At 41.5% G+C, this 26,842-nt stretch overlaps 1 protein-coding gene and 1 pseudogene across 4 annotated transcripts in view; both read right to left on the bottom strand.

The window, feature by feature from the left end:
* Positions 1 to 1,102: 1,102 nt before the first annotated feature.
* Positions 1,103 to 26,842, bottom strand: part of LOC107143592 (butyrophilin subfamily 3 member A2-like) — a 113,535-nt gene continuing 87,795 nt past the window's right edge. For 3 of the 4 annotated variants that reach the window (XM_048805074.1, XM_048805077.1, XM_048805075.1), the window contains exons 4-11: positions 11,821 to 12,196; positions 8,754 to 9,035; positions 8,446 to 8,646; positions 8,154 to 8,174; positions 8,035 to 8,061; positions 6,862 to 6,888; positions 2,529 to 2,555; positions 1,103 to 2,173 (exon numbers count right to left, since the gene is read on the bottom strand). In XM_048805074.1, the coding sequence (XP_048661031.1) occupies positions 1,530 to 2,173; positions 2,529 to 2,555; positions 6,862 to 6,888; positions 8,035 to 8,061; positions 8,154 to 8,174; positions 8,446 to 8,646; positions 8,754 to 9,035; positions 11,821 to 12,196 (1,605 nt within the window). In that variant the 3' untranslated portion in view covers positions 1,103 to 1,529. The remainder of the gene's footprint in view (positions 2,174 to 2,528; positions 2,556 to 6,861; positions 6,889 to 8,034; positions 8,062 to 8,153; positions 8,175 to 8,445; positions 8,647 to 8,753; positions 9,036 to 11,820; positions 12,197 to 26,842) is intronic. The other variant, XM_015487324.2, reaches the window with a different exon arrangement.
* Positions 21,780 to 26,265, bottom strand: LOC107144055 (annotated as a pseudogene).

Genomic DNA, 26,842 nt, shown 5'->3' with positions numbered 1-26,842 from the left:
CATGCCCAATGGTACCAAATTCATCCCAGAATAGGAATCAGATAACATAAAATGTTGGACTCTTCTCTTAAAATTCTATTATTCTTTGTAGTTTAGAACAACAATGAACTGAAATATACTCCAAAGGATCATGCATTGAAAGTTTTATCCCCAGCTGGTAGCCCATTGGGGAGGTGGTAGAAATTTTAGGAGGTGGGGACTAGGAAACAGGAAGGAAGTAGGAACTGTGGATGTGTCCTTGAAGGCTATACCTAGTCCCTGGCCTCCATCTCTCTCTTCTCTCTCTCTCTCTCTCTCTCTCTCTCTCTCTCTCTCTCTCTCCTTCTCTCCTTTCCTGTCTCCTCTCTTCCCACCTTTTCTCTCTCTCTCTGTCTACCTCTCTTGCCTTCTGTCTGTCATGAGATGAGCCACTTACTCCACCACCTGTTCCTTGTCATCACATGACATTCTGCCTCAGAAACAATGGAGCCAGGTGACTATGGATTGAAATGTCTAAAATTGTGTGGAAAATAAATCTCTCCTCCTTAGGATTGATTTTTTCAATATTTTTTTACAGAGAAAAAAAGGTGACTAACACACCTATCCATTTCCCTAGAAATATTTGGAGTGATAAACTTTCTGTCATCTGATAGTCCAAATCTGTAAAAATAGAACTGCATACCTTTCTCAACCTCAAGTTTCCTCTGCACACATTCAAATGTAGTAATGTGATCTCAACTTTGTTTGATTTTTTTTAAGACAGGGTACCATTATGTTGCCCAGGTTGATCTCAAATTTACAGGATAAAGTGATCCTCCTCCCTTAGCCTCCACAATATCTGGGATTATAAGTATGTACTGTTACACCTCTCTGAAATGCTTTTTAATACCAACAAAATGTCTCCTCATAGTTAAATTCCACATTCCCAAAACCAGTTCCAAAACAGTCAATTTTTATCTTCTGCTATGTGAATACAAGACATGAATTCTCATAACCACACATCTGAAGTCTGAACACAGAGCAGGAGTGCATGGGTTCTCTCTAATCCAGCAAGGAGTTCCAAGGAACAGGGTAGAAGAAAGTGTGGCTGTGGAGTCGCTAATCAAGACCTCTGGAGACAAAGCAGGGAGCAGGTCTGATTTTATTGTTCAGTTACCATGTATGTATACTCAAGCAGTACCTAAGCAGATTACAGGCAGCCACCAATGCAATGTCTGCTAACTGTCCTTGCAGCAACCAATTGAGGACTGGGCTGTGGAGCAAGCATAAGGATTGCAACACATGGCCTCACACACAGGGCTATGTCTATGGGGTAAGCGACCTGCTGCTCACACACCTAGTGCGAGGGGAGTGGCCTGCCACTCAGATGCCATTAACATATGCCAGTATGCAGTACTCCATGCACTTGTCCCCACACAGGAGGACAAGTTCACAGAGCCTTCCAAGTCTCATCTCAGGGGATTTTTCCACAGGGAGACTGTAGCCCCAGGAACAGACACAGTGAGGATCATGGACACCAAGTAACTCTATGCAGACAAAATCTTGAAGTGTCAGGGAAGTAATGGAGATTCAGCCTCTGGGGGAGCACCATCAACACCACAGCCTGAGCAGAACACCTCCCTTGGGGTGCTCAGGGTCTCCTCCAAAGGAGGAAAATTGTTAAGGAGTACAGGGAGCGCTTCAGAGCCACTTGCCATGGAGCACATGGTCATGGACACATCTCCATACTCAAACATAAAGTATGGAAAGAGAGTTCCAGAGAAGGAAGCTGGAAGGAAAGAGAAAATGTGGGACCCATCGATCATGTTATAGAAGGAGACATCCCCTTCACTGTAGTCCAGGAAAACACCCACCCTGCAGGGATCCTGCCTAGGAGATAACCAAGTCACATGATCAGTCCAGGAAAAATATCTATTGTTAAACTTCCCCATGACCCAAAACCCCCTATCTGGTAATTCCATGTATGGGCCTGTTCTTTTTGAATCTTTCCTACAGACTCCTAGAGTCCACTTGCTATGGGATTTATTCTCTATCTCCACTTCCCAGTAACATCTTCCTGATGTGATGCCCTCAAGACCCAACACACTGCATTTTGCATTAAGGTCCCCAGAGTGGTCCTTCCAGGTCAGATACTTCCTTTCATGAGAGACACACAGCTTGGGGTGAGCAGAGTCTGGATCCAGAGTGACAGGCCCTGTTGAGAGAGTTATCAATCATGCAAGGTCCTACCCTGCCCCAAGACAAAGAACACAGCCACCCACCATCTCATAGCCACAGAGCTGCCTGAGCTGAGGAGGAGATAAGCCTCCTGAGATAAGAGTCCTATAACTCAAACCCATGTCCTCAACCAGGAGAAGGAACCAGAAGGCTGATTTTATGGGTAGACTTGTGACAGGACCCTGGAGAACCAGTACCAGTTTTGTGACCATCACTTCTGCCACAGCAACAACATTGGTGATGCCAGCATCTGAATCACCACAGAGAACTTAAGGAGAATCCAGAAGCCATGAGGACAACATAAGGAACATCTAGAACACACAGTCACTCACAAGCTTGGAACTGCTCCTTCCGCCAATCTACGAGAGAACACAGACCTCATATCAGGGATTTGCAGAGTCTCAACACATCAGGGTCAGCACCCAGTCTTCTGAAACACAGCAATGTGGGAGGAAGAAGGGAAAAGCTGTGTGAAAACATTCAGCTGCTGTATTTATTTCTTATACACACACACACACACACACACACACACACACCACTCACACATCCTGCTGCAGACTTCCCAAGAAGACTAAGCCAGCAGCATAGCATGGTTTTGACCTTGTTTCTGGATCGAAATGCTGAATATCAATCTGAAAGTTCACTCTTCAGATTTAGCTACCAAATAATGCTTTCTCAAGACACAGAAACACAACCATCCTGAAAACTAGGTTATTTGAGATATAATTGAGTTTATCATAATTTCCAAGACCTCCTTCTACTATAAAGAACTGACTGTGCTGAACTTATAAGGTTAACTCCAAGCCATGGGTAGAGAATTAAATCTAGCTTAGCTGAACCTGGAGGATGACTATAAGTCATGAGTGCAGGGAACTCAGAGAAATTTTTCCCAGTTAGGTGGTAAAGGTGAGGGTTTTAGGATGGCAGAGAAAAAGTTCGAGGCTGAATAAAATACACCCAGAGAGAGGTCAACACTACTGACTTTTGTTCCACTTTTCAAAGAACAATTGGAGCAAAAGCATCCTTACAGACATGGGAGAACCCCAAAATATGAGACCTAATCATCTGCCTCACACAAGAATTCCCTGAAGAGATTGAAAACTTCAAGCTATGATAGAATCCATATCCTAAACTCCAGAAATTTTGAATATGTTGAACACATGACTAGGCAACTTTACCAATGTGATTAAGATTCAGGTTCTTGAACAGAGGAAATTATTCTGGATTCTCTGGGTCAGTCCAAACTAATCACATGAACCCTTGAAAACAGAGACTATTCTTGGCTGTGGTCAGAGAAGCAGACAAAATCACAGAAACAAGGTCAAAACCATGCTGTGCTGCTGGCTTTGAATATGGAAGAACAGGCCCCTAAACAAAGGAATACAGATGGCCTCTAAAAACTGCATAAGACAACAGCCTCCAGAAAGGAACACAGCCTTGTCCACACCTTCTTGGACTTCTGACCTGCAAACATATAAGATAATATATTTCTGCTGGCTTCAAACAATAAGTTTGTAGAAATTTGACAGCAGAAAGAAAACTAATATGCCGACATAGGTGACACACCCATGTGGAACAAAGCACTGGCAGAGAAATGTGCTTGCAGAAAGCATGAAACTCCCTGTCTCCTGCACACAGGAAGCTGAGGACCCAGAAAATCTCACATGCTATGCTATATGGTGAAAGTCAGGTGCCCAGTGAGCCAGTGAACCAGTGATGGTCTGAAGTTCAGCAGAAAAAGCCCACTGGCAACCTGGAATAAATGACCCAGAAACTGGACTTTACCTCAGGGTCAAGGGAAGGGGGAACAAGGAATGAGATGAGACCTGTTCTTAATCAGCAGACACCAAACCAAGGGTCTTATGAACAAGTTCAGACTAGCCTCCTTATGGTGAGGACCTGAAATAACTAAGAGAAAACACATGGTCCTTCTTCCCTCACTGTCCCAAGGCCACATAAGTCTTCTCCAACCTTATTGACCAAAGCAAAATCTACACATGTCATACACTCCAAAATGCCTTCAACTGGAAAGCTTTTGCCTCCAACAGGGCAAAGCCTCAGGATCAATTAGTATAATTAAAATACTAACTAGGGCTGGGTTGCAGCTTAGTGGCAGAGCACTTGCCTAGAATGTGTGAGACACTGGGTTCAATTCTCAGTACCACATATTATTGAATAAAATAAAGGTCCATTAGCAACTAAATTAAAAAAAATTAAGTACTAACTAAACAACATTTTTTCTTTCTTAATGATTTTTGTTTAAATATGTATTCCAAATTTCCACTAATACAGGTTTAATCAGATACATTGGTTTGTCCACTTTTGTAGAGTTGCTGGATAGAAACTAAAATGTATGAAATGGCTGAGCAGACCCAGAAGACTCTTGGAGAAAAGTGAACTTTGCTCATTTTTCACTAAGATATTAGTTGGTATCCAATTATAATGTTCTACATTATAACCCAGAGAAGTTATCAAAGAAGAAAAGGGAGGATAAGGAAGCAGAGGGAAGATAAAAGGTGAAGAAGAGAAAGAAAAAAAAAAAACTTTTGAGACTTTCCAATGTGTCAAGTACTATGTTATGCACCTTAATACACTCTTCACATAATTTCCCCAAAAATATTAATTTTTAACTCATTGTTACAATTTCATGAATGAGATAAGATCAGACATTTGTCCACCTCACACTGTGAACCCTGTCAATATGAAAGTGTGGACTGTAGTACAGTAATGGTGTTTGTTCTTACAAAATAAAAGAATATGTAAGTTATACATGAAAACATATACACATTAATTCAGCAGAGAACGGGGAGGTGGTAAAAAAGACTATTTGATCCTTCTTTTTTAATAAACATGTTCCCTAGAAAATTGTTAAGTTTCTCAAAGATGTTCCTCATCCATATGATCCCAAAGCCTTCATGACTAAACTATGGCTTAACTCATGCCATGGCTCACCCTTCTCTATCTTTCACAGTCTATATCCCTGATGTGAAAAAGAAGCATCCAGCGGAGAAAAAGGGCATATTATACAATTCAGATGATACAAGTCCTAAACTCACCCCCAGAGTCCTCTGGATAATCTTTCATTGCTTTGGAAACTGCCTTAGCATATGCCTGTCCTAACTGCTACTGGAAGGTTCAGGTGGTCTCTTTATCACAGGCAAACTCAATGAGATGATTACTTAGAAGAGGCTTAATGGAATTCACAAACCACACACACACACACACACACACACACACACACACGTACACACTCACAAACAAACACACCAAGTTTTTACTGAAATCTCTAGAAGATATATTAAGGAGTTGGTTATGTTTCATGCACACAAAAAACTTGCAAATCTTCACAATTCAAACTACCTTGGATGTTTTACAGCTCTCACAGCTTCAGGACACCCCAAATTCTGTGAATCTTGGGCACTGTACTTTCCTTCTCATCTCCTCTCTCCTCCCATCTCATTCTTTCTTCTATGATTTGTTCAACACCCTTTCTCAGGTAAACAATTTTAAACTCTACAGGTTCCTCCTTTAATGATCTTAACACATTTTTTAAAAAATCAAACACCAAGCCCAACAGACAAAGAAAAATTATCTTAAAAGCAGAAAAATTTGTTGTGAACATTATAACGTGCATTTTGTTCCTGTAACACAAACACAAACACAGAGTGTTGCATATTTTTTCAAGTGGTTCACAGACCCCCTAAGCACACTGAACCCCAAGTTCAGAAGACCAGAAATTCATTTATCAGCAACCAAGGTGCTTAGAAGAAATCCAGCTAGGACAGTGAGTTAGAGTATGAGGGGGCTGAGAGAAGACCAATATCCAGAGGACCAGGAAGAAAAAGAAAACCAAACATGGACACAAAAGGGTAGGAATATTGGGTAAAGAGAATACAGAACCAAGGCCCCACATTAGGAATATGTAAGTCCTAAGCAATCAAATATGATTTCTGAAATTTCATGGAGATCATCAATTCCTGTCCACAGTTCCAACCCTGCTCCATCCAAGCTCTCCTCACAACTGAACTCTCCATTGTCACTGCACCACCAACAAATACCAGTTGAACAGGATCTTTTCAGGGGGTATAGCTAACCCTACCCTGCAGGGGAGGATGGGCCTAGAGCAGGTTCACTCACAGAATCACATATGAAAAAATAGAATAAAAATTTTAAAAGACATTTTGGAAATTACCAAAAATGAAGAATGATTTAGGGCTGAGGCCATGGCTTAGAAGTAGAGCACTCCCCTAGGATGCATGAGGCACTGGGTTCAATCCTCAGCATTACATAAAAATAAATTAAAGGTATTGTGTCCACCTACATCTAAAAAAATGTTTACAAAAAATGAAGAATGGTTCTGTAATTCAATCCCAAGGAGAAGTCCCTGTGGTCTTCCAATGCAAGTTACAATCATTTTTCTCTCCATTTAGGAGAATTTTGCTTTCCTATTGTGAATGACTTTTTGTTAGTTTGGGCAGGACAGATTAATGTGTGAGGATTATGAAAAAAACAAGAGAAAGTAAAAATGTTTACTGAGAGGGGTGGGAAACAAATTAGAGACAGCAGAGCAGGGAAACCCATCACATACTGGGAGGAGGACACTGATACAGAGGTCAGAGGTGGATCCTGGAGGAGGAGGGCCAAGGAAACATCAGAGTCACTTACCTGCATACAGCAGGGCCTTCCTCCAGGCTGAAAGGGAACACAAGGTAGTGAGACCACAGCTAAAAAAAGCCTGCTCATCATGAATGTACCTGCCCTGGCCTGCCCTCCATTCTAAAGATGAGACTATCCACAGGAAGAGAGAGCCAGAAAGAAAGATGGTCTCTTGCAGTATGCAGAGTCCACAGTGTGTTGTGGGAAATTCCCTGGACCAGAGATCAAGACGGCTGCTTCTACCACTATCCCACTGCTTCTTCTCTGTGAGAAAACTATCTGCCTTAAAACTCATAAAAATCGTTATCTATCTTTATTCAGTTTTGCTTCTAATGAAAAAAATCATAGCATGTGTAAATATATTTTACAGAATAAAATATAAGTCATTCCACAATTATCAAAAGGCACTATTATATCCAAGCTTTTTCTGGGAAAAATATATTTAGAAAGGGGTGGGGACATAGCCCATGATAGAATGCTTGACTAGCATGCAGGAGGCTACAGATTCACACCACAGCACCACAATGAAAAAATAAAATTAAAAAAGACATTTGGGAAATTACCAAAAATGAAGTATGATTTAAAGACAGGAATGTGAGGTGAGTTCTGGGGTAAAAATAGCCAACTTTTCACAGATGAAATATTTCTAAAGAATAAGAACACTATTTCAGGAAGTAATTGGAATACTTAATCATATTTCCAACTGAGGTGAGCAGCCCACTTGGATTAGCACCTTCTGGAGCTAGAGAAAATATAATCACTGGATGGCGATTTGTTGGGAGATGAACAGAAGGCCACACTCCTAAACTTAATGATTCCATTTACTTATTTAGATCATTTATTCAAATCTTAGTTTCTGCCTTTAAACTTTTATGTGAAGACCAATACTGAGATCCATTGAAGGTTAAAAAAAACAATATAATGGGCAAGCCAGGGTTGAAATAAGATGTGGAATACATGACAGACCAGGGGTCACCCTCACACCCAGGTGTCTAAGCTGTAGGTGGAAAACACCAGGCAGATCCAGGGAAGCCCAGGTAGCAGGGTTCTGGCTTCCACTGCCTTCCAATCAGCTTCCCAGGGGTGGGAACCCACATGTCTGTGTCTAGACAGAAACAAGAAGAGGAGACCCCAGGTTACAGGTACGATGAGGAAAAAGGAAATTCCCGGACAGTCACTTACCAGACAGATAAGCAGTTTTCCTCTGATCTGAAAAACAACACAAAAAATGGGGGAACTAGGAAAAAGAATGTCTTCTACAAAGGAAACATAAAAAATTCAGGAAGGAAAGTAGAACTTACTGAGATTTGCCTGGAGATCATCTGAAAGAAAATGGAAAAGAGTGTGAAACCCCCTCCCCAGAGAAAAAAAGACTGTGTGACTGGAAAACCCCAGAATAAACACTTTGATACTAGAATTTCTACCTACACACCCACCCAACCCCACTGACTCTAGCTGTCCTCTCTGATCTCCTCAGTCACCTCTTCTGGACACTGGGCCTTGGATATCCCTAGAGAGCTGAACCCCAGGGACTCTGTTCCCTGTCAGCTGTCCCACTCACCACAGGTCCGCACTTGCCCTGTGTGGTCTTACCAATGGCCTTCAGCACCTCTTCCTTTGCCTGATGTTCCTCCTCCTTAAGCTGCTGCAGATGCTCCTTTTCTTGCCCCACCTGCATCCTTCTGGAATGTTCATTTCTGATAAAATAGCTAGCCCCCAAGATTAGGAGCCCTAGCACAGTCAGGATCACAGCAAATGCTGGCTTCCAGGGAGAAGCCTGAGGGAAGAAGGGCTCTGTGGCCCAGGCAGACAGCAGGTCAGGGGCACACCCAGGAGACCAGCACACTCAGAGAGGCCAGCCCCTCCCCACAGCTCTGCTGGGAGTGGGAAGCAGCACTGACCTGGGATGTAAATAGCCATGGCCTTCTCCTGGCCCAGGACAGGGTTGAAGACAGAGCAGGTCACATTCCCCACAGAACTGTCTCTCACCACCAGAGTGGCCTCCACACTAAACAGCTCCTCAGTGTCTTGGGTGTGGGCCTCAGAAAGCGCTGGGAACTTGTTTCCACTGAGGTCTCTCCACTGCACCTGGGGCTTTGGGAACCATCTTGAGACTTTGCACACCACACGCACTCCATCCTCTTCTGGCCCTTCTATGTGCACTTGGGGGTCAGAGCCCATCCCTGTGGGAAGGAAGCTGTGGAGCTCCAGAGGCCTCGGGCCCTGAGACCCCAGAGTTGCCTACATATTATACAACATCAGGGAGGAAGATTTCATGTTGAATTCTGGGAGTTCTGGGGGTAAGATCCCTTACCAGAGGGAATAAAAGAAAGGAGCACAGGGACCCACACAGGGCAGTGGGCTCTTATCCCCAACTGTGAGGCTCAGAGCAAACAGGAATAATTTGGTCCCACACTCCCTCCTTGAATCTCAGTCTTCTCACCTCACACACTCACCTAGGACATCTGCCTCTCTGTGTATATCATGTACAAAGTTGTATTGAGTGACCACCTTGTCTCCTGAATTCTTTTCCCCTATACTTATGTTCCCATGAGTTATCTTTACCAGGTTTCCTCACGTACACTTCAAACTCAAAGCTCCACAATTGAATTCACAAATTTGCACCAATTGTGATAAAAATGATTATTAAAATATCCCAAATATTTCATCCTTCTTTATAGACAGTTCTCCCAATTCCACAGACTTTTTACTGACTTTGCCTTATGCCTCTGGGCCCAGTCATAGGATTTGACTTCACCAAGGAAAAATTAGCTATTGTGATTTGTGCAGAGGTTTCAAAACCACTTGAACCTTGATTTTACCCTCTGCCATTTCCACAGGAGGACAATCCTGGGCTACCCAGTGGAGGATGAACTCATGTAACATTGCTTGGTCAAACAGATACAGCTGCCCTAGGTCAGCCACATGACCACCTGAAAAATGAACACACCCAAATAAGGTGCATGTGGTGAACTTTTCAACTTACTGTAAGAACAAACAAAAATTAAAAGTAAAAACTTAATTCTCCCTGTTGAATAAAAGAAGATACTCTTCCTTTTTCTTATATCATTTTCTTTAGGAAACTACAATTACAAATAGGCACTTTCTCCACTTTTGAAATGTTTATACATGATTTTGAAAACTGGTTAGTTTTTATGTCAACTTTGTGGCTCAGGAATGCCTTTCTCAAGGACCTGGGAAACATTTCTTCGAAATGTAAATATCCAGGAAGATAGCAACCCTTTGCCCCCTTCTCTGTGGAAAGGTAGTACCCTACATTATTTGGGCATATTGCTCCAAGTTGTAAAACTACCTGCTGTCATAAAACTGGAGAAGTTTATTTTTCTTTCAGATAAAGCCTATGACACGGCTCATTACCTAAATGCCAAGTAAATTTAGAATAAGTTACGTGAAATAAATACTGTTTGAGCCCTCTTAGATGAGGATTAGTTGTGGTTCATCTTCAAAACAGATATTCAAGAGATTATATATGCTTCACTATAAAAAAGAAAGATGAAAGTCATTTCTGTTTGTGTAATCCCTTTTCAGATCAACCATGATACGTATCATATTCTAGTTTGATGTTTATTCAGTAATAAAGTGTTTTATCCTAGCATGGAAGATTTTCTTTTAATTATGTTTCTGAAACATGACCAAAAATTTATGAGGACACCCAGGTGATGTTAGGCAAGTTCAACCCCAATTAGTTGAACTGATTCAGTGCTTGATATAAATACATTTTTATTGCCGGATGCACCTGAGATTGTGGCTGTTTGTTACACAGCATTATCAGAGCAGTAGAATTGAGACATATTTATCAATAGTCCTGCCATGAGACAACAAATAGTTCAAATAAAACTGTGAAAGTCTCTGAAGTCTTCTCTTCCCCTTCCAAACTTTGTGACCACAAATCTACCCAGTTGACTCTAGTTTCTAAACCTGTCTGACCCCTCCTCTCCCACCCCACTGCCATGTCTCAGGTCAGGCACTCATTCTCTCCACACCATAACTGCACTCCATGCCTCCTTCTTGCTCACCTCCCATCCATCCATTCACAGCTGCCAACATGAGCTTTCCCAGCATGGCTCTGTTTAGGATTCTCCCTACTCTGCATCCAAACTCCATAACACAGCACACAAAGCCTTTACTGACCTGGTAACTGCCTTCCTCTCCAAAAGTTCTCTCCAAACTCTACCATCTGAGCCCCTCAGGGCTCAAGAATGCAAGTAGCCACAATCACCATGTTGTATGCCCTCTGTTTTTTCACCTTCCAGCCCAACAACATCCAGGGCTCTTGTGCCAGCCAAGGTGTCCACTCCTAATGACCTCATCCTGACACCTGTGAGTGGTGTTAATACAGAACCATCTCTTTATTCCACTATTACCACTTCTTACCATCCTCCCCCTCACTTCTCCTACCAACCATGATGGCCTCCTTATGCACAGAAAAATCAACCATGATCCTAACTCAAAGGTTTCATAACCCGTGCTCCCTCTGCATTAAACTCTGGCCACTCAGATATCCACCTGGCTAAATACCTACTTCTTTTGAGCCTTGCTCAGACTGTTAATAAGGCTCTGCCTGAGCCCCTATGTAACACTGAAGCTTGTCCCAACTTCCCAGCCCACACCTTGTACCCCTCTCCTAGTTCTACTTGGTCTTTTGAACTAAGCATTTCTCACCTTGTAACATGTTGTACTGAATGATTTATTATGATTTTTCTTCCTTTGTCTATAGAAGGTGACCTCATCATCTCTGGGTTCTCTCTTACACTGATATATGTCTGGTGCACAAAACAAGTCCCCACATATTGTAGATGTTCCATAACTATTGTTTGTATTGAATCAATGAATAAGTCAGTCTTTCTTCATTTGACTATAAAGTGTGAGGCTAAATTACATGATCCCTGATATTCCCTCCAAACACAGTAATACCAAGGTCTTTAGAATAGAGATCAAGTAACTAACCTGCCACCTTCAATTCCAAATCAGCCTCTTCATAGAAACCTGCCTTTCTGAAGAAGCAGGTGTACATTCCATTGTCAGAAACCTGGACCTTGTGGATGTGCACAGCAGCCTGCCCCTGGGTGAGGAGGTTGCTCACCAGTGAGGTCCGCCCTCTGTACTCAGCCATCTGCTCCTCAATCTGGTCCTGTTGGTTCCAGTTGATGAACACTGCTTGTGAGAATGTGGAGCGGAACCACCCCAGTTCCATGTTATCTGCATTCATGGCTGGGACTAGAGTGCAGGGCAGTATGGCATCCTCACCCAGCACTGCTACAATGGGGTGTTGAGGGCCAACAACTTTGAACTGCTCTGTGGATAGAGACATGGGGGGAGAAAGCTAGAGAGACACAGACCAAAAAAAAAAAAAAAAAAAAAANAACAGAAGGCCACACTCCTAAACTTAATGATTCCATTTACTTATTTAGATCATTTATTCAAATCTTAGTTTCTGCCTTTAAACTTTTATGTGAAGACCAATACTGAGATCCATTGAAGGTTAAAAAAAACAGAGAACACATACCATCAGGCAGAAAGGCCACAAAAGCTGGGGCAGGGGCCACAGGAGATGACCAAGAGGTCTGATGGATATGGAAGACATATTCTGACCATATTATGTGGCCCAGAAATGATGCCAAAGACACTCCCTCATTGACCTGGGCTCCTGGTCCCAGGCCCTTCGATGAAGAAATTTCTAATGCAGTGGTTCTCAAAATTTCATGCACCTGAATCACTAGGATGCCTTATAGAGCATACATTACTGGACTCCATTCCAATAGCATCTCATTCAGTACATCTGCAGTGGGCCAAAAAATGTGCATTTGTTAGGAGTTCCCAGGGTGGTCCAGGGAGCACATCTTGGGAACCCCAGGTCTAACTTGCCCTGTCTCAGGACAAACCTGAAAACAGACAAAGGGCACACCTTTTGCTCATTCAGCCACATCCAGGAATTTCCCCTCTTACAATTCTAAATTTTTTACTTCAGTCCATAATTTTCAACTTCATTGAAGGTGTAGAGAAATATACATGCACTTTAAAACAGAGTCAAATGCTTCTTGCTGCTGTGAAAATCCTACTCTCATCATTCACAGAAACCCCCATCACTGCATGTTCAAGAAGCAAGTTCACCTCACTCTTCACCCCATTGGTGCTCTTGGTCTTCTGAGGCTACCACATGACTCCTAGGCAGGACATACTGCAATGGGCCTCCAAAGAGCTATTCTCAAACACTGTGCCACTCCACTCTAGTCTCAGAAACCACTAAATCTCAACTGGAGAATGACTACAATTCCTGACCTCAGTGATCCATTTAACAGGTGAGATATTCACGTTGCTGCTCTGCTCCAAGCCTCCACATGGCTCCCCACTTCTCCTCAGCCCACACAAGGTGGACCCTCCTTGCCAAGACCCCTCTGAACTCACCTGCTGCTTCTCTCCCCCATGGGCTCTAGTCCAGCAACACTGGCCTCTGAGCTTACTCACCCCTCAGCACACTGCCAGCTCTGCACAGGCTCCTCCCCCTGCAGGAACCCTCCTTCCAAACAGTCCTACAGCTCACTCCTCCTTCTCCAGGGTTATGGAACCATCTACACACCACCTCACTGAACACTGCTGCCTCGCACACCTGCCTCCCATGCCCCTGACTGCCCACACCCTGCCCTGCTGCATTTCCCATCACAGTCATCTCCTCCAACACACTTAGGCCTCTATGCCAAGGAGCATTTATTACTAACTCTCTCCTGCTAGAAGGTAAACTTATTAACAGAAATTCTGTCTGATTCTTTCATAGAATAGCACCTAACACAGTCAACATTTGAATATTTGAGGAATAAAATTAATGAATGAATAATGCTTGCAGCACCAAAAAAAAGGCAAGAAAAAAAGTGAAGGAAGATGAATTTTCAAATGTTTTTCAATCTTAGTTTTTTGAGAGAGAGAGAGAGAGAATTTTAATATTTATTTTTTTAGTTTTTGGAGGACACGACATCTTTGTTTGTATGTGGGGCTGAGGATTGAACCCAGGCCGCACGCATGCCAGGTGAGCGTGCTACCACTTGAGCCACATCCCCAGCCCTCTATCTTAATTTTTAAAACCATAAAAGAATACAGATGGGGACACTCACCCATGGACAGCTGGACAAGGAGAAGCAGGGTAGTGATACAGCAGAGCAAGGAGCAACTGCAGCACCCTTCCATAACTTTAGAGCTGGGGAGAGAGATGGGGATGAGGGCCAAGACCTGCAGGCAGGAGGCAGGTCCAGCTCAGAGCTCCAGCACCTCAGCATAGAGAGCAGGGCTCAGGGCTGGACAGCAGTCCCCTGTTGGAGCAAAGCATTTCCTATTGGTTCATCACAGTAACAGGGTGCTGGGCCCCCCACAATCCTGACACTGACAAACAGCTGAGCCGGGCTCCTTCCAGCTCTTCTGGGAAGACTGTGGGACCAGAAAACCATTAGAGTTACCTGGTAAGAAACTGTTCTTTTTTTTTCCCCCCAACCACAGGGCAGCTCTGCTGGGCCCAGAACAACAGGCTCTTCCTTTCCCTGTACCTGGAGCTCTGTGATAAAAGCCATTCCTCTATCTCTCTGTTATTCACACACCACTCATGACCCCCCAGAAAGGAGGGCCCAGGATCAGGGCCCCCAGGAAGAACATCCAGCTCCTGCTTGCCTCTTGTTCTGCCCTCTATTATGCCCAGGTTTGGCCTGGGAAGTGTCATTGACAGACACATCCTCAAGGAGGCTGTGGTGCCCATCACAGGAGCCCAGAACCCTGTTCTGCCTTTTAGATGTGGAGTTCACCTAAACCTAAATCTCAGCCCACTCCCTTCCACTGTGGGCTCAGGACATGGCACTGCATTTGGCAGGTACCAAGCACTTCCCCACCAACAGGTTTGTCCTTGCCTTCTTTTTCTTTGAGAAAGTTTTTTGCCTAAGAAGTAAGACACCTATCTGGAGACAGAGCATAGAGATAATGAGTGTTGGTGAGAGAAAAGTCCCCCAAACCACCTACTGTTTGGAAGGAAGAGGGAGAAGGCAATCTTTGGTATCAGGAAGAACGAATTCTGGGACCCAACCTCTAAGCTTCCATCCAGACTCAGCCACTCTCTCCATGAACTTATTGACCTCAGTTTCCTTTGTCTGTCTGATGGGCATAGTCACAACATCTACCTCCCAAGTTGGTAATAAAAATGATGTGAATTTATAGTCGCTACATGTAATTAGAACAGAGCCTGGTCTGAGAAAATGTTACAGAAACCACTAAAAAAAATGAATACAGGAACAACCCTCATTAGCTTCTCCTGGATCTTCCTACAACAAGACTATTCCACCTGCCCACCCCCACTACCTCTGGCACCACTTCATTCCATCCTGCTTCCTGCCACCAGCTTCTCCCTGGTTTCCTCCTCTTAGGGAACAGATGCCTTCATATCAACTTACCTGTTTTTTCTTTCTCCCACCTATGAAAGGCTGTGACTTCCTGGAGAGTCTCTATACACAGCAGCTGGAGAAATTTCAGAGTCACAAGAACCCCATCAGACCCCAAATATGCCCTCAGAATTTGCACCTGCCAAGCTGCTCTCAGAGCCCAAATCTCTGCCTCTGAGTCCAATGCTGGGGGCTCAAATTCCTCAATTCCAAGATGTAGTTGGTCCAAGAAGGGGAGAAAAAGCAGTGCCTGTCATAAGTTGCTGTAATCTCTGTAGAGTCTCTGACATGGAGACCCCACTAAGCCCTCCCAGTCAGAGGAGCAACCCTCTCTGGCTTCTTTCCACCATCTAAAGCAAAAGCTTACAAAAGGAGCCTGAGCAGAGTGTGCCCTGCCCTCTGGACATTGCTCCCTTTACCAGGAAGAAGGCAGCATGAGCAGAGCAGCAAAAATAAGGTGCCCAAAATTTTCCTGGAACACTGAAAAAACACCCCACAATGCCACCACCAATCCCTGCCCAAAGGGCAGACTCTCTGAGGCCTAGAGATGTCAGCAAAATCTTACAGAAAGAAAAAAGCAAAATTATATTGAATCCCTACTAAGTATCAAGAACTGTGCTACATAAATTTTACTTATGGGTCTCATTATCACAACTGCAGAGATAAAGCCATGAGCCCTGCCATCTGGTAACATCAATCTAGTAAATTCCTAGAGGAAGAGAGGCTAGCTGTGCCAGGAGACTGCCTCCCACCACCACATCTCCAGCCCAGCCCAGCCCCTGCCCCAGGTAACTCAAGTGAGCAAGATCCTGAAAGGGACCTTGGACTCTCAGTTGCCTCAGTTACATGGCCAGAAAGCTTATCTCACCCTGACCTGAGCATTCTCCCTCCCAAGGTGCACTTTGCCTTCCATTTGAGGAGGAGGGGATGGAAGTGGTGACAAAGTGCAGGTCAGGTCTCCTTAAAGAACACTGATAGAATCCTTGAACAGCACTGGCAGGGGACACCGAACCTCAGCACTGTCCTCTTCCAGCTCATCATGATCACCGTTCAGCTGCTTTGACAAGAAACACCATTCATTGAACTACAAATAATTTTTCTTGTATAAACATAAATTATCCTAATACTAATGAGGTTAATATGTACTTTCTTTTATGACATGTAATAAATACCTCTTATCTTTTTATCTTTTACCTATATTAAGTGCTTTCTAAATGGCTTCAGATAAATGCCTAAACCATAAAACAACAATGTAAAATGTTGTTAATGTAAAATGTATGAAATACTTTGGGATTCCAAAAATGTAACAGTTGATATAAAGTACTTAACTCACCCAACCCCCCACCTCCTTTATGTTCGTACTGGGGATTGATCTCATGCTAGGTAAGCCCTCTGCAAACCACATCCCTAGCCCTTTATAACCCCTTTTCTTAAGTATAGAGGACCATCTCTTTATTTTCACACTGCTGAGTTCACTGTATTATCTTCTACTGTAGGAAAAGGTTTAAAGAAATGTTTTCTGGCTACTTATTTCTAGAAAAAAAAAAGAAAAAGAAAAAAACATACAAGCTTCTCAGTTTTATTTCAGTTTTAAATTATCCCTCCAATCTTACCCAGCAAGAACCTGGCTGATGAGCTGACCTGTGACCTGGTAGCCCACTGAGCAGAGTCCCAGTGGCATGGCAGTGCAATCTCCTTCTTCTGAGTCTGCCCATCTGCCTCTCTGGTGGGGAGACCCCTCCCAGGTGAGACTGTCACCTCCAAAACTGAATATCCAACCAGAAGTGGCTGACAGATCTCCTTATGCCTCTCACTCTCTTAGTGGAGCCATGGCCTGGCCCAGCCCTACCCTGAATTCAGCTGCTGAGCCCTCCTGGCTGGGGCACCTGACCCACCTCCCTCTGCATGACCAATCCACCCCTGCCTCATCTGAAATTCCAGGGAGGTAAACTATCTTTCTTACTCAAGCCCTGAGATAGAAAAGGGTAAGGGAGTAAGGCCACAGGAAAAAAAAAAAAAAAAANATATATATATATATATATATATATATATATATATACACATTCCTATAGAAAATTGAGTGAATTTCATTAGACTAATAAAAAGCAGAAAATAAATAAAAATTTAAAAGGAAAGAGAGCATATGGAGAGTAAGCTGGCATAAAAAAGGAAGGAACAGGACTGAGGTATGGTTTAATGGTAGACCTCTAACCTAGCACATGTGAGGCACTGTGTTCAACCCTAAGCACCATATAAAAATAAATATAATAAAGGTATTGTGCCCTTTTACAACAAAAATATTTTATTGATTTTATTATGTTATAAATACACTACAGCAGTGGAATGCATTACAATTCTTTTTACACATATAGAGCACAATTTTTTGTATCTCTATATATAAAGTATGTGCACGCCAATTTATGCATTTATACATGTACTTTGTTTTTTTATTACAATTCTGAATACACATATATACCACAATTTTTTCATATATCTGTTTGTATATACAGTATGTTGACACCCAATTCAAGTCTTCATACATGTACTTTGGATAATGATGTCCATCACATTCCACTCTTCTTGCTAATCCCCTGCCCCCTCCTTTTCCCCTCCCACCCTTCTTCTCTATCTAGAATTAATCTAATCCTCCCATGTTCTCTCTCTACCCAACTCTGAGTCAACCCCCTTATATCAGAGACAACATTCAGCATTTGTTTTTTGGGGGCATTGGCTAACTTCACTTAGCATTATCTTCTCCAACGCCATCCATTTACCTGCAAATGCCATGATTTTGTTCTTTTTTAATGCTGAGTAAAATTCCATTGTGTATATATGCCACATTTTTTATCCATTCATACCCTGAAAGATATCTAGGTTGACTCCACAGTTCAACTATTGTGAATTGTGCTGCTATAAACATTGATGTGGCTGTGTTCCTGTAGTATGCTGTTTTTAAGTCCATTGGGTATAGACCGAGGAGAGGGATAGCTGAGTCAAATGGTGGTTCCATGTCCAGTTTTCCAAGAAATCGCCTTACTGCTTTCCATATTGGCTGCACCAATTTGCAGTTCCACCAGCAATGTATGAGTGTACCTTTTCCCCCACATCCTCGCCAACATTTATATTTGTTTGCATTCTTAATAACTGTCATTCTGACTGAAGTGAGATAAAATCTTGAAGTAGTTTTAATTTGCATTTCTCTAATTGCTAGAGATGTTGAACATTTTTTATATATTTGTTGATTCATTGCTTTTCTTCTTCTGAGAAGTGTCTGTTCTGTTCCTTAACCTATTTATTGATTGGTTTATTTGTTTTTTGGTTTTTTGGGGGGTTTTTTGGTGTTAAGATTTTTGAGTTCTTTATATATCCTAGATATTAGGGCTCTATCTGACCTATGTGTGGTAAAAATTTCTTCACAAATTGTAGACTCTCTATTCAACTCAATGATTGTTTATTCGCTAAGAAGAAGCTTTTACTTTGAGTCCATCCCATTTATTGATTCTTGATTTTAATTCTTGTGTTATAGGAATCTAATTAAGGAAGTTGGGACCTAATCCAACATGAGGGAGAATTGAGCCTTGATCCACTTTTACTTTTGTGCATGGTGAGAAATAGGGGTTTAATCCCAAGAGGCACACATTCTAATAGTCCCTAGGATGCTGCAAATCCTGTTCCTCTCCTGTCACAGAGACTCTTCCCCTGATGAAGAGCAAGGGCCTCTGCTCTCTAATAACCACAAAGAAATGCTTAGGCACACCATTCACTGAGGGTCATTTTACCTTGAACATTTTATCCTTCATTCCCATGATGATTTAGTACAATACCATGAGGTTGTTCTCACTGTCCTCGTTTTGGAACTGAGAGATGGAGCCCCTACAATATGCGGAAACTATCCAAGGTCATAGGGTAACATGGAAAAACATTACAGGAACAGTTCTACCTCAAGGAAAAGACTAAATGTAAAAATATTGGGGGCATCAGCACTAGGGGTGTTCTTGGGATTTGAGGGACAGAAGAGGAGAAAAAGAGTTCATTAGCACTTCTGGAAACTGGAGATCAGTGCATTCATTCACCTTCAATGTTAAAAAGAAGAAAAAGCTGAGCACTGTGGCACACACCTGTAACCCACCAGCTCAGGAGGCTGAGACATGAGAATCACGAGTTGGAGGCCAGACTCAGCAATTTAGCAAGGATGCAACCAACTGAGCAAGACTCTTTCTCAAAATAAAAAATAAAAAGGGCTTGGAACGTGCCTCAGTGCTTAAGTACCCCTGGATTCAATCCCTACTTAAAAAAAATACAAGGAAATAGTTTATGGGACAGGAGAATAGAAAAAAACTATTTACTTATCCAAAGTTCCTAGGTAGGTAAAACTTATGCATGGTCAAAATAATCCTGGAAAATCCTTAAAACACACATCAAACATCCATAAGCTTTTTCAGTTTACAGTTAGTCTTCATTATTTGATTGATGTTCAAGTTTCCTCTAGAATATAAAATTCCTGGTGGAGTGCATGGTATTACTGAGCCTGTCATATAATGGCTACATAATAAATATTTTTTTCAGTGACTATAACTGATGATGCTTTGGGGTGACTCAGCTCATCATGGTGGGAGCACATGCAGGAGAAAAACTTCTCATCTTGTGGGAAAAATAATGAAGGAGACAAAGAGAAATGTGTCCTAAAATCTTCATCAAGGGGACACCCACAATGACCTAAAGACCTCCTGCTAGGCCCCACCTCATAAAGGCTCCACCACCTCCCACTGGCACCATGCTGGGAGCCAAACCTTTAAGTGTGGGAATATTTAAGACTCAAACTATAGTAGTACGGTACTACTCCACTGTACTAAGACCAAAGAGATCCCACCCTGTTGTCCCCTGGTACCCCCAACCTGCAAGGGCACCTGAACTTAACGTAGCTTGTGTGAATATTCTGGGACACCAAATAAAACACAGACACACACTTTACCTTTAAATCAAGCTTCAGGACTGCTCCTTCACTCTCAGCCTCAAACTCCCCAAATGGGAGAGCAAGAAAAGTCACGAGAGGTTGGCAAGACACAGCAAGCATATTCGGAAGTGAGCTTTTGTTGGGAAGACCCTCGTTCTTAGAAAGTTCCATCCAAAAAAAGGTCAAGAGGGACAGAGTTACAAGGACAGGTGAGTGTAATTCAGCCCAAGAGGCTGCAGGACACATGTCTATGCCTGAAGACTCATCCCCAACCTCCAGGACTGGGGCAATGTCCAGGCCACTACAAGAGTGACTGTCAGAGCCTCTCCACTCACGAGAAGGAGAATGTGAATCATTCAGTGAGACCGCCTCCCACAATCCCCCAGAAAAATGACACACCAATTAATAGAGCAAGCAAAATCCCCACAATACACTCAACAATGAGTCCAGTCAGATCATCCTTTGTAACACTTCTTGGTGTGGACGAGGGCAAAAGGCCAAAGCCCAGGTCAAAGGAACAATCTCCAGAATGAATGAGAATAAGTGGACCAGGGACTCAACTTTTTGCTGCCCTTGCTCGTTCAGAGAAAAATTAATAAAGGAACAGGTGGGCTGTGTGCCCTTGGTCATGGTGCTCAGCTCAAAGAAGCTTCAATAAAGTATCCTGTTGGGCCTGGAGGGGATGATGGACAAAGAGAATAGTCTTGGTCATAATAGGATTATTAGAGTATACCTCCAATCCCACCAGAAAGGCCATGTGGCTAGTCAATGTAGAACAGTAAAGGAAAGAATAAAGGACCCAGTGGAAGTGAAAGATTAATGAACTCCCTCAAAACCAATGATCAAACATCATCCAAGAGACTCTGATGTTTCTCCAGAGCTTTTTGTGGTAAGAAGACACATAGGAGGTGTCAAAGAAGGAAAATAAAAGCCATTTGGGGAGGATGACATTTGAGAACAGAAACTAACTCTCCCAAACATCTGTTTGCCTTTCTGAGATTCCCTCTCCCTCTGGTAAAGAACTCTGCTTTCCATCAGATGTCCTCCTCACTGAGGCAGAGAGAGTCAGAAAGGTGAGTGGAAAAGGTGACAGACAAAAAGCAAAGGTTCATACAGAGAATGAGGCAAAGAAAACATTAGCCAATGACTTTGTGATGAAGTGGAAACTGGAAGGTACTCAGCTGTGGGGAAGAACAAGGTAAGGGAATGAGAGGGGGGTCCACGGTTATGAGATGAAAAGCTTTCAAGGATCTGAATTCCAGTCCTGTGGGGATGATCCAGAAAAGTCTCTTGCTCTTTTAATTCTTCTTGTCAATTCTGCAGGGAAAAATATTTAGGTATGTTGCAACTTATATTTCAATGTTTTGTATTTCCGAATTAATAAAAAGGTGTTTTGTATTGTATTTATCATATATAAAATACTTATCACATATATAATTTATTTATCATATATAATGTATATATCATATATATATAAATAAAAAGGTGTTTTGTAATATATTTATCTCATATATATATTATCTTATATATGTAATCTCTCTCAAACCAACCACATGCATTCATTCAGACATTTTTCTTTCTCTTTCCTTTGGTTTTAATTAATGTAGTTCTATATCACATACTACACGCAAGAAATTTTTTAATAAAATCTTTTCTAATACAAAAATAGTAAATAAGTAAGAATCTGGTACAAGTAGAGAAATCAAAGAACTTATTTGATTAATTAATCAGTATTAGAATTGGTATTACTGGAGGCTGATTCACAGAGCATTTCAAGGATGCTTATTGTGCAACAAGAAATAAAATTTAAATTAAAGATGCTATGATCCAGCAATCCTACGACTGGTAACATATCCATGAAAAACAAATCAGAAGGTAAAGAGATATCTGCACTTCCATGTTCACTGCAGCTCTATTCACAATAGGCAAGATATGGAATCAACCTAGGTTTCAAGGATGGATGAGTAGATAAAGAAAAAAACACAAACACACACATACACATACATACAGGGAATATGTAATCTTCGTATTAGCCTATTAATGCTCCAGTATGACATTGAAAGGACATAAAACCCAACTCTTTAACCTTTTTATATTACAAATAACTTTTATTGACAATATAAAGAATGGATGTCATCAATAATATTGAAGTACTACTAAAATAGGAATAAACCATGACAAAAACAACCAGAGACTGAGTAGAACTGCTCAAACAAGAAACTGCATCAGACATTTTATGTGGACAGTGAAGTGGAGCTGGCCTGGGGGGGTTATGTTCACAAACACACTCTCTCTCTATTTTTAAACCAAATTGCAGCAAGCTTATATTGTGTACACAAGAGACCTGATCAGAAACTGCCCCACACAAATGCAGGGACAGACAGCATCTGGCCCAAGATCAAAGAGGTTTTTATAACACAAAAGTTACAAAGGTGGGTGTCTTGGGAGCTCACAGCTGACAGGGTTCTGGCAAGACTAATATAAGAGCAGATAGCAGGTTAATGATCTATATGATTTAACATTTCAAGGTAGGGAGTGAGCTCAGAATCAAAAACCAAAGTTAATGAGGAGCAGCTGAGATTTCAGGGAGAGTTGTTATCTGATCAGGGAGAGCCAGGCCTGGGTAAGTTCAAAGCATGGGCAAGAGTTCCAAGCAAGTTTAAAATATCAAAATGTGGTCAGGCCAAATAGAAATCTTAGTATTTTATAGTAAAACAGAAATCAACATTTCATGACCTGGATTTAAGATTGTGGATCCCAATCTTAAAATGGAATTAGGCTGGGTTCATCATATCCCTCTTGTCTTCTGTGTCCCTTTCAAATCTTTGATAGGATGGAGGATGGGCTCTAAATAAATTTCACTCCCTCACGGGACAGTCTCCAACTTTCCAGACTCACTCAAAATTGGCCTCCTTGATCTGACCTGACTCGAATTACCTATCTATACTGACCCCCTATCTAATTCTGGCTTCACTCCCCCTCTAATTTTAGAAACTCCTTCTTGCTGTAGGAAAAGGGGCAAAGACCACTCTGGCAACCTTGAGCTCAGAGGGGGCAATGTCAAGTGGGGCAAGTTGCTTTGGGGTTCCCTTTTAGAAGTCAGGTTGGATTCAAATATGTTTGAGGAAGAACAAGTTGTAAAGTCATCAGGGGTGGGTACTTCCTACAACTTTAGTTTGGGGAACACCAGCTTGATATAATGTTCTTTTAAACCTTCTTTGTTAAAGACTTGTATACCTCAGTGTAGATCCCAGCAGGGCCTCCAAATATGATACCACTGGTTACCAGTGACGAGTTCTGCTCCCTCACATGTTGAAGTTTGAACATTAGAGAAACACTCCAAGGCAAGCATATGAAGCAAGGTTATTTAGAAAGAGGGAACATTGACTTCTCACAAAAGGGAGAATTGTGCCACAGCTGGTATCCTGGTATCCCCAAGTTCATGCACTCTTATGAAATCTGGGGGTCTTTGCAGAACCTGGGCCTATACAGAAGATCCAAGAAGCTTTTTGGAGAAGGGATCTCTGATGAAAAACAAAGAGAGTAGGGTTTCAAGGATCTACACCATGGATTGGGATGTAATAAATGTAGCCAGAAAAAAACTCCTCACAACGAAATTAAAAATCTCAGAAAATCACTTTGCAATCTCAGAAAATCACTTTGCAACTTTCCAAGAGAAACTAATTGCAATATGTATACCTAGGTAACTTATAAATCCGAGCAATGTTAACAAAGCTTTACATTAAGCACTCTCTCAGGAATTAGGCAGCTGGTCCACTAGTTAGAAAGATTACTTCTATTTTGTATGGGTAAAATCATATTATTTGCATACCATCCATTATGTTTCAAAGGAAGTGTGCCTGAACTCATTCAAATATAATGTAGTTCACAAAGGTACAGGTTAAAGAGAATAGAGTTCTGCTATATGAACCAGTAATATTTTTCTGTTATTTTTTAAATAGTTTATATGGTAAAAATACAGCAAAAATTCTATCTTGTTCAAACACTAAAATATATATGATATGGTCACAGTTCCCAGGATGATGTAAGTAGTCCCTGGCTCCTTAACTGTTCAACGTAGTGTATCCTAAGTCCAAATTCAGCTTCTCTGGCTTCAGTTATTTATCACAGCTAAAATCATACTATAAAGATACATGAAGAAACAGAGCAAGTGCAAATCAAGCTTGATCATGGCTTCTTTCATATGTCACTTCAGTTGCCCTCAACTTTGTATTTCTGTTGAATCAGACACCCCCACGTTGCCACTTGGCACCACAATAAACCAATATATATTCAAAGTAGCAACAGGTAAGTTGAGAGAGAATCCAAACCAGTGCAGTGAAACAACTAATATACAGTGACATTGGTATGGCCAAGCAATTCTGGAATTACTCACCTATTTAATTCTGAATAAATAAGTGGGTAATTCCAAAATTAATTAATATGATTACATTAATTAATTCTGGAATTATCCACTTAATTAATTAATGTGATTACATTAATTAGGCTAGATCCAACATGATGTAGCCTAATTAATGTAATCACATTCTAAATCAAATGATATAATTTGAAGCAGACTGAGAGGGAGATGAAGACACAACAATTGTGGAGTGAGGAGATGAACACTACTGCCTCCATCCTCCTCCTTCTCATTTCCTTCCTCTTGTGTTGCTGACACTCCTTTTATCAAACTGTCAAGTATTATATTTACATATAGAAAATACTTAAAATCCATAAAACATCAAGATATCTATATAACGTTATTGTTGGAGTTAATCATTTTAATAAATTTATAAATGCCTCAATTACTCTTTATCACATCTGTGAGTAATTCAGTACCCTCTTTTAAAGGGAACTAAGTTATTGTGATTTAGATGCTTCTACCAAAGTCCAGAAACCACATAAATCATTTGAACAAGGAAAACTAATATAGACTTATTCATGCCCGAGGCTCCAGTTTTTATCCCCAATACTGAAAAGAAAAATAAGTATAATAATTAACTAGTAAAAGGTGGTGAACCACTAAAAGAAGTAAAATAAGGCTCCAAAGAATGCAGAAATGGCATATATAGCGAGCAGATACTGCTTCTTGGGATGAGGCAGAGTAGCCACAAAAGGAAGAAATGTACAAGAGGGACCCATGAGACTGAGGAGCATAACTCATTGAGGAAGATGAACCATGGCCCACTGGAGGTTGAAAGGGATCTGTAATGCATCGACAAATCAGATGTAATTTCATAATATCCCCCCAGACCATTTCTGATACCAGATGTATGGGGTTTTCCACACCAAGTTATTCTCCAATTCTCTGCATATATCTGGGTGTCCTATAGTTGAATTAAGGAATTATCAGAGACCCCACAGTCTTACAAGTATGTACCCATGACTAGAGATGATAATCACAAGATGGCGCCTCAAGTTACCCACATGTTTCTGAAGTAGTTGTCACTGTAAGGAGGTCCAATGTAGTCTCTCCATTGGAAAAGTAAACCTCTACTAGACTTTCAGACCCTTGCCCATACCACAGAAAAGACATAAAGATGTGTTGGGCTTTAGCAAAGAGAGGATGAGCATCATTAGAAAGTGAAAAGTGAATAAAGGAACCCTCAGAGAATAATGTGGGTAATCTCAAAAGCAAAAAGAGACACACCACCAGGGATTAAGGTCAGGTTTATTTTAATAGGGTACAAAGGTAGAATATATGATCCAAAGGGACAGAACATCCCTAGAGATTGGGATATATAAAGCAAGATGGTTTTCTATTAGGGAGTCTAGTCTGGAATGTAGTTTGCATCTGATGGATCAGGTGATTAATCCAATCAAATTTTAGCCTCTAGCTAGTAGTGTGTTTCTATTGAAATCTTGTTCTGCTTTGCTTCATTCCAGAACATTTATGGGGAACTGGAAAGTTATAAAGTAACTTATGGGATTGTTTGGTGCATTTTTATATTTTGGTCTCTTTCTGTCCCTTAAGCTTCTTTGTCCAGGTCAGGAGCAGTTCACAAATTATTGTTCCACATCCCAAAAGGCACATTTCTCCTTTAGAGAGTTTTTTTCCTTAGTATCCCTAAATTTCTACCTTATTCCCAAGGACGATCCTCCATTCCCAAGATTCATCTTCAGAATGGATGATTTTCTACAGCCCTTTTCTAGAAGGGATCATAAAACCAAGAGAAACAACTTTGTTTATTAGCCAATTTATTATAAAAGATCTTGGAAAGACACAGTGAATAGCCAGATGAACATGCGCATAGGGTGAGGCCCAAAATATCTGGAACACATGAGTATCTGTCCCATGGTGGAGTTTCAGAGGCATCACCCCAAAACACACATGGATGCATTGTTATTCATCAAGTCAGATGCTCCCTCAATGTTTGCATGGAGGTTTCACCGAGTCACTATGATTGATTAAATCACTGACTACTGGCAAATAATAAACTCAACCTTCAGCCCTATTTCCTCCTCTCTTTCAACTTTCTACTCATAAAATTTGTTACTTTGGCAATCTGCCCCCCTCCTGAGGTGACCCATGTTAATAAGATGACTTTCTAAAAGTTATCTTATTAACATAAACTCAGATGGTTGAAAGGGGCTGGTTATTAAT

Source organism: Marmota marmota, unplaced genomic scaffold (genome assembly GCF_001458135.2).
Source record: "Marmota marmota marmota unplaced genomic scaffold, marMar, whole genome shotgun sequence".
Classification (NCBI taxonomy): domain Eukaryota; kingdom Metazoa; phylum Chordata; class Mammalia; order Rodentia; family Sciuridae; genus Marmota; species Marmota marmota.
This window is presented reverse-complemented; position numbering and strand designations above follow the sequence as displayed.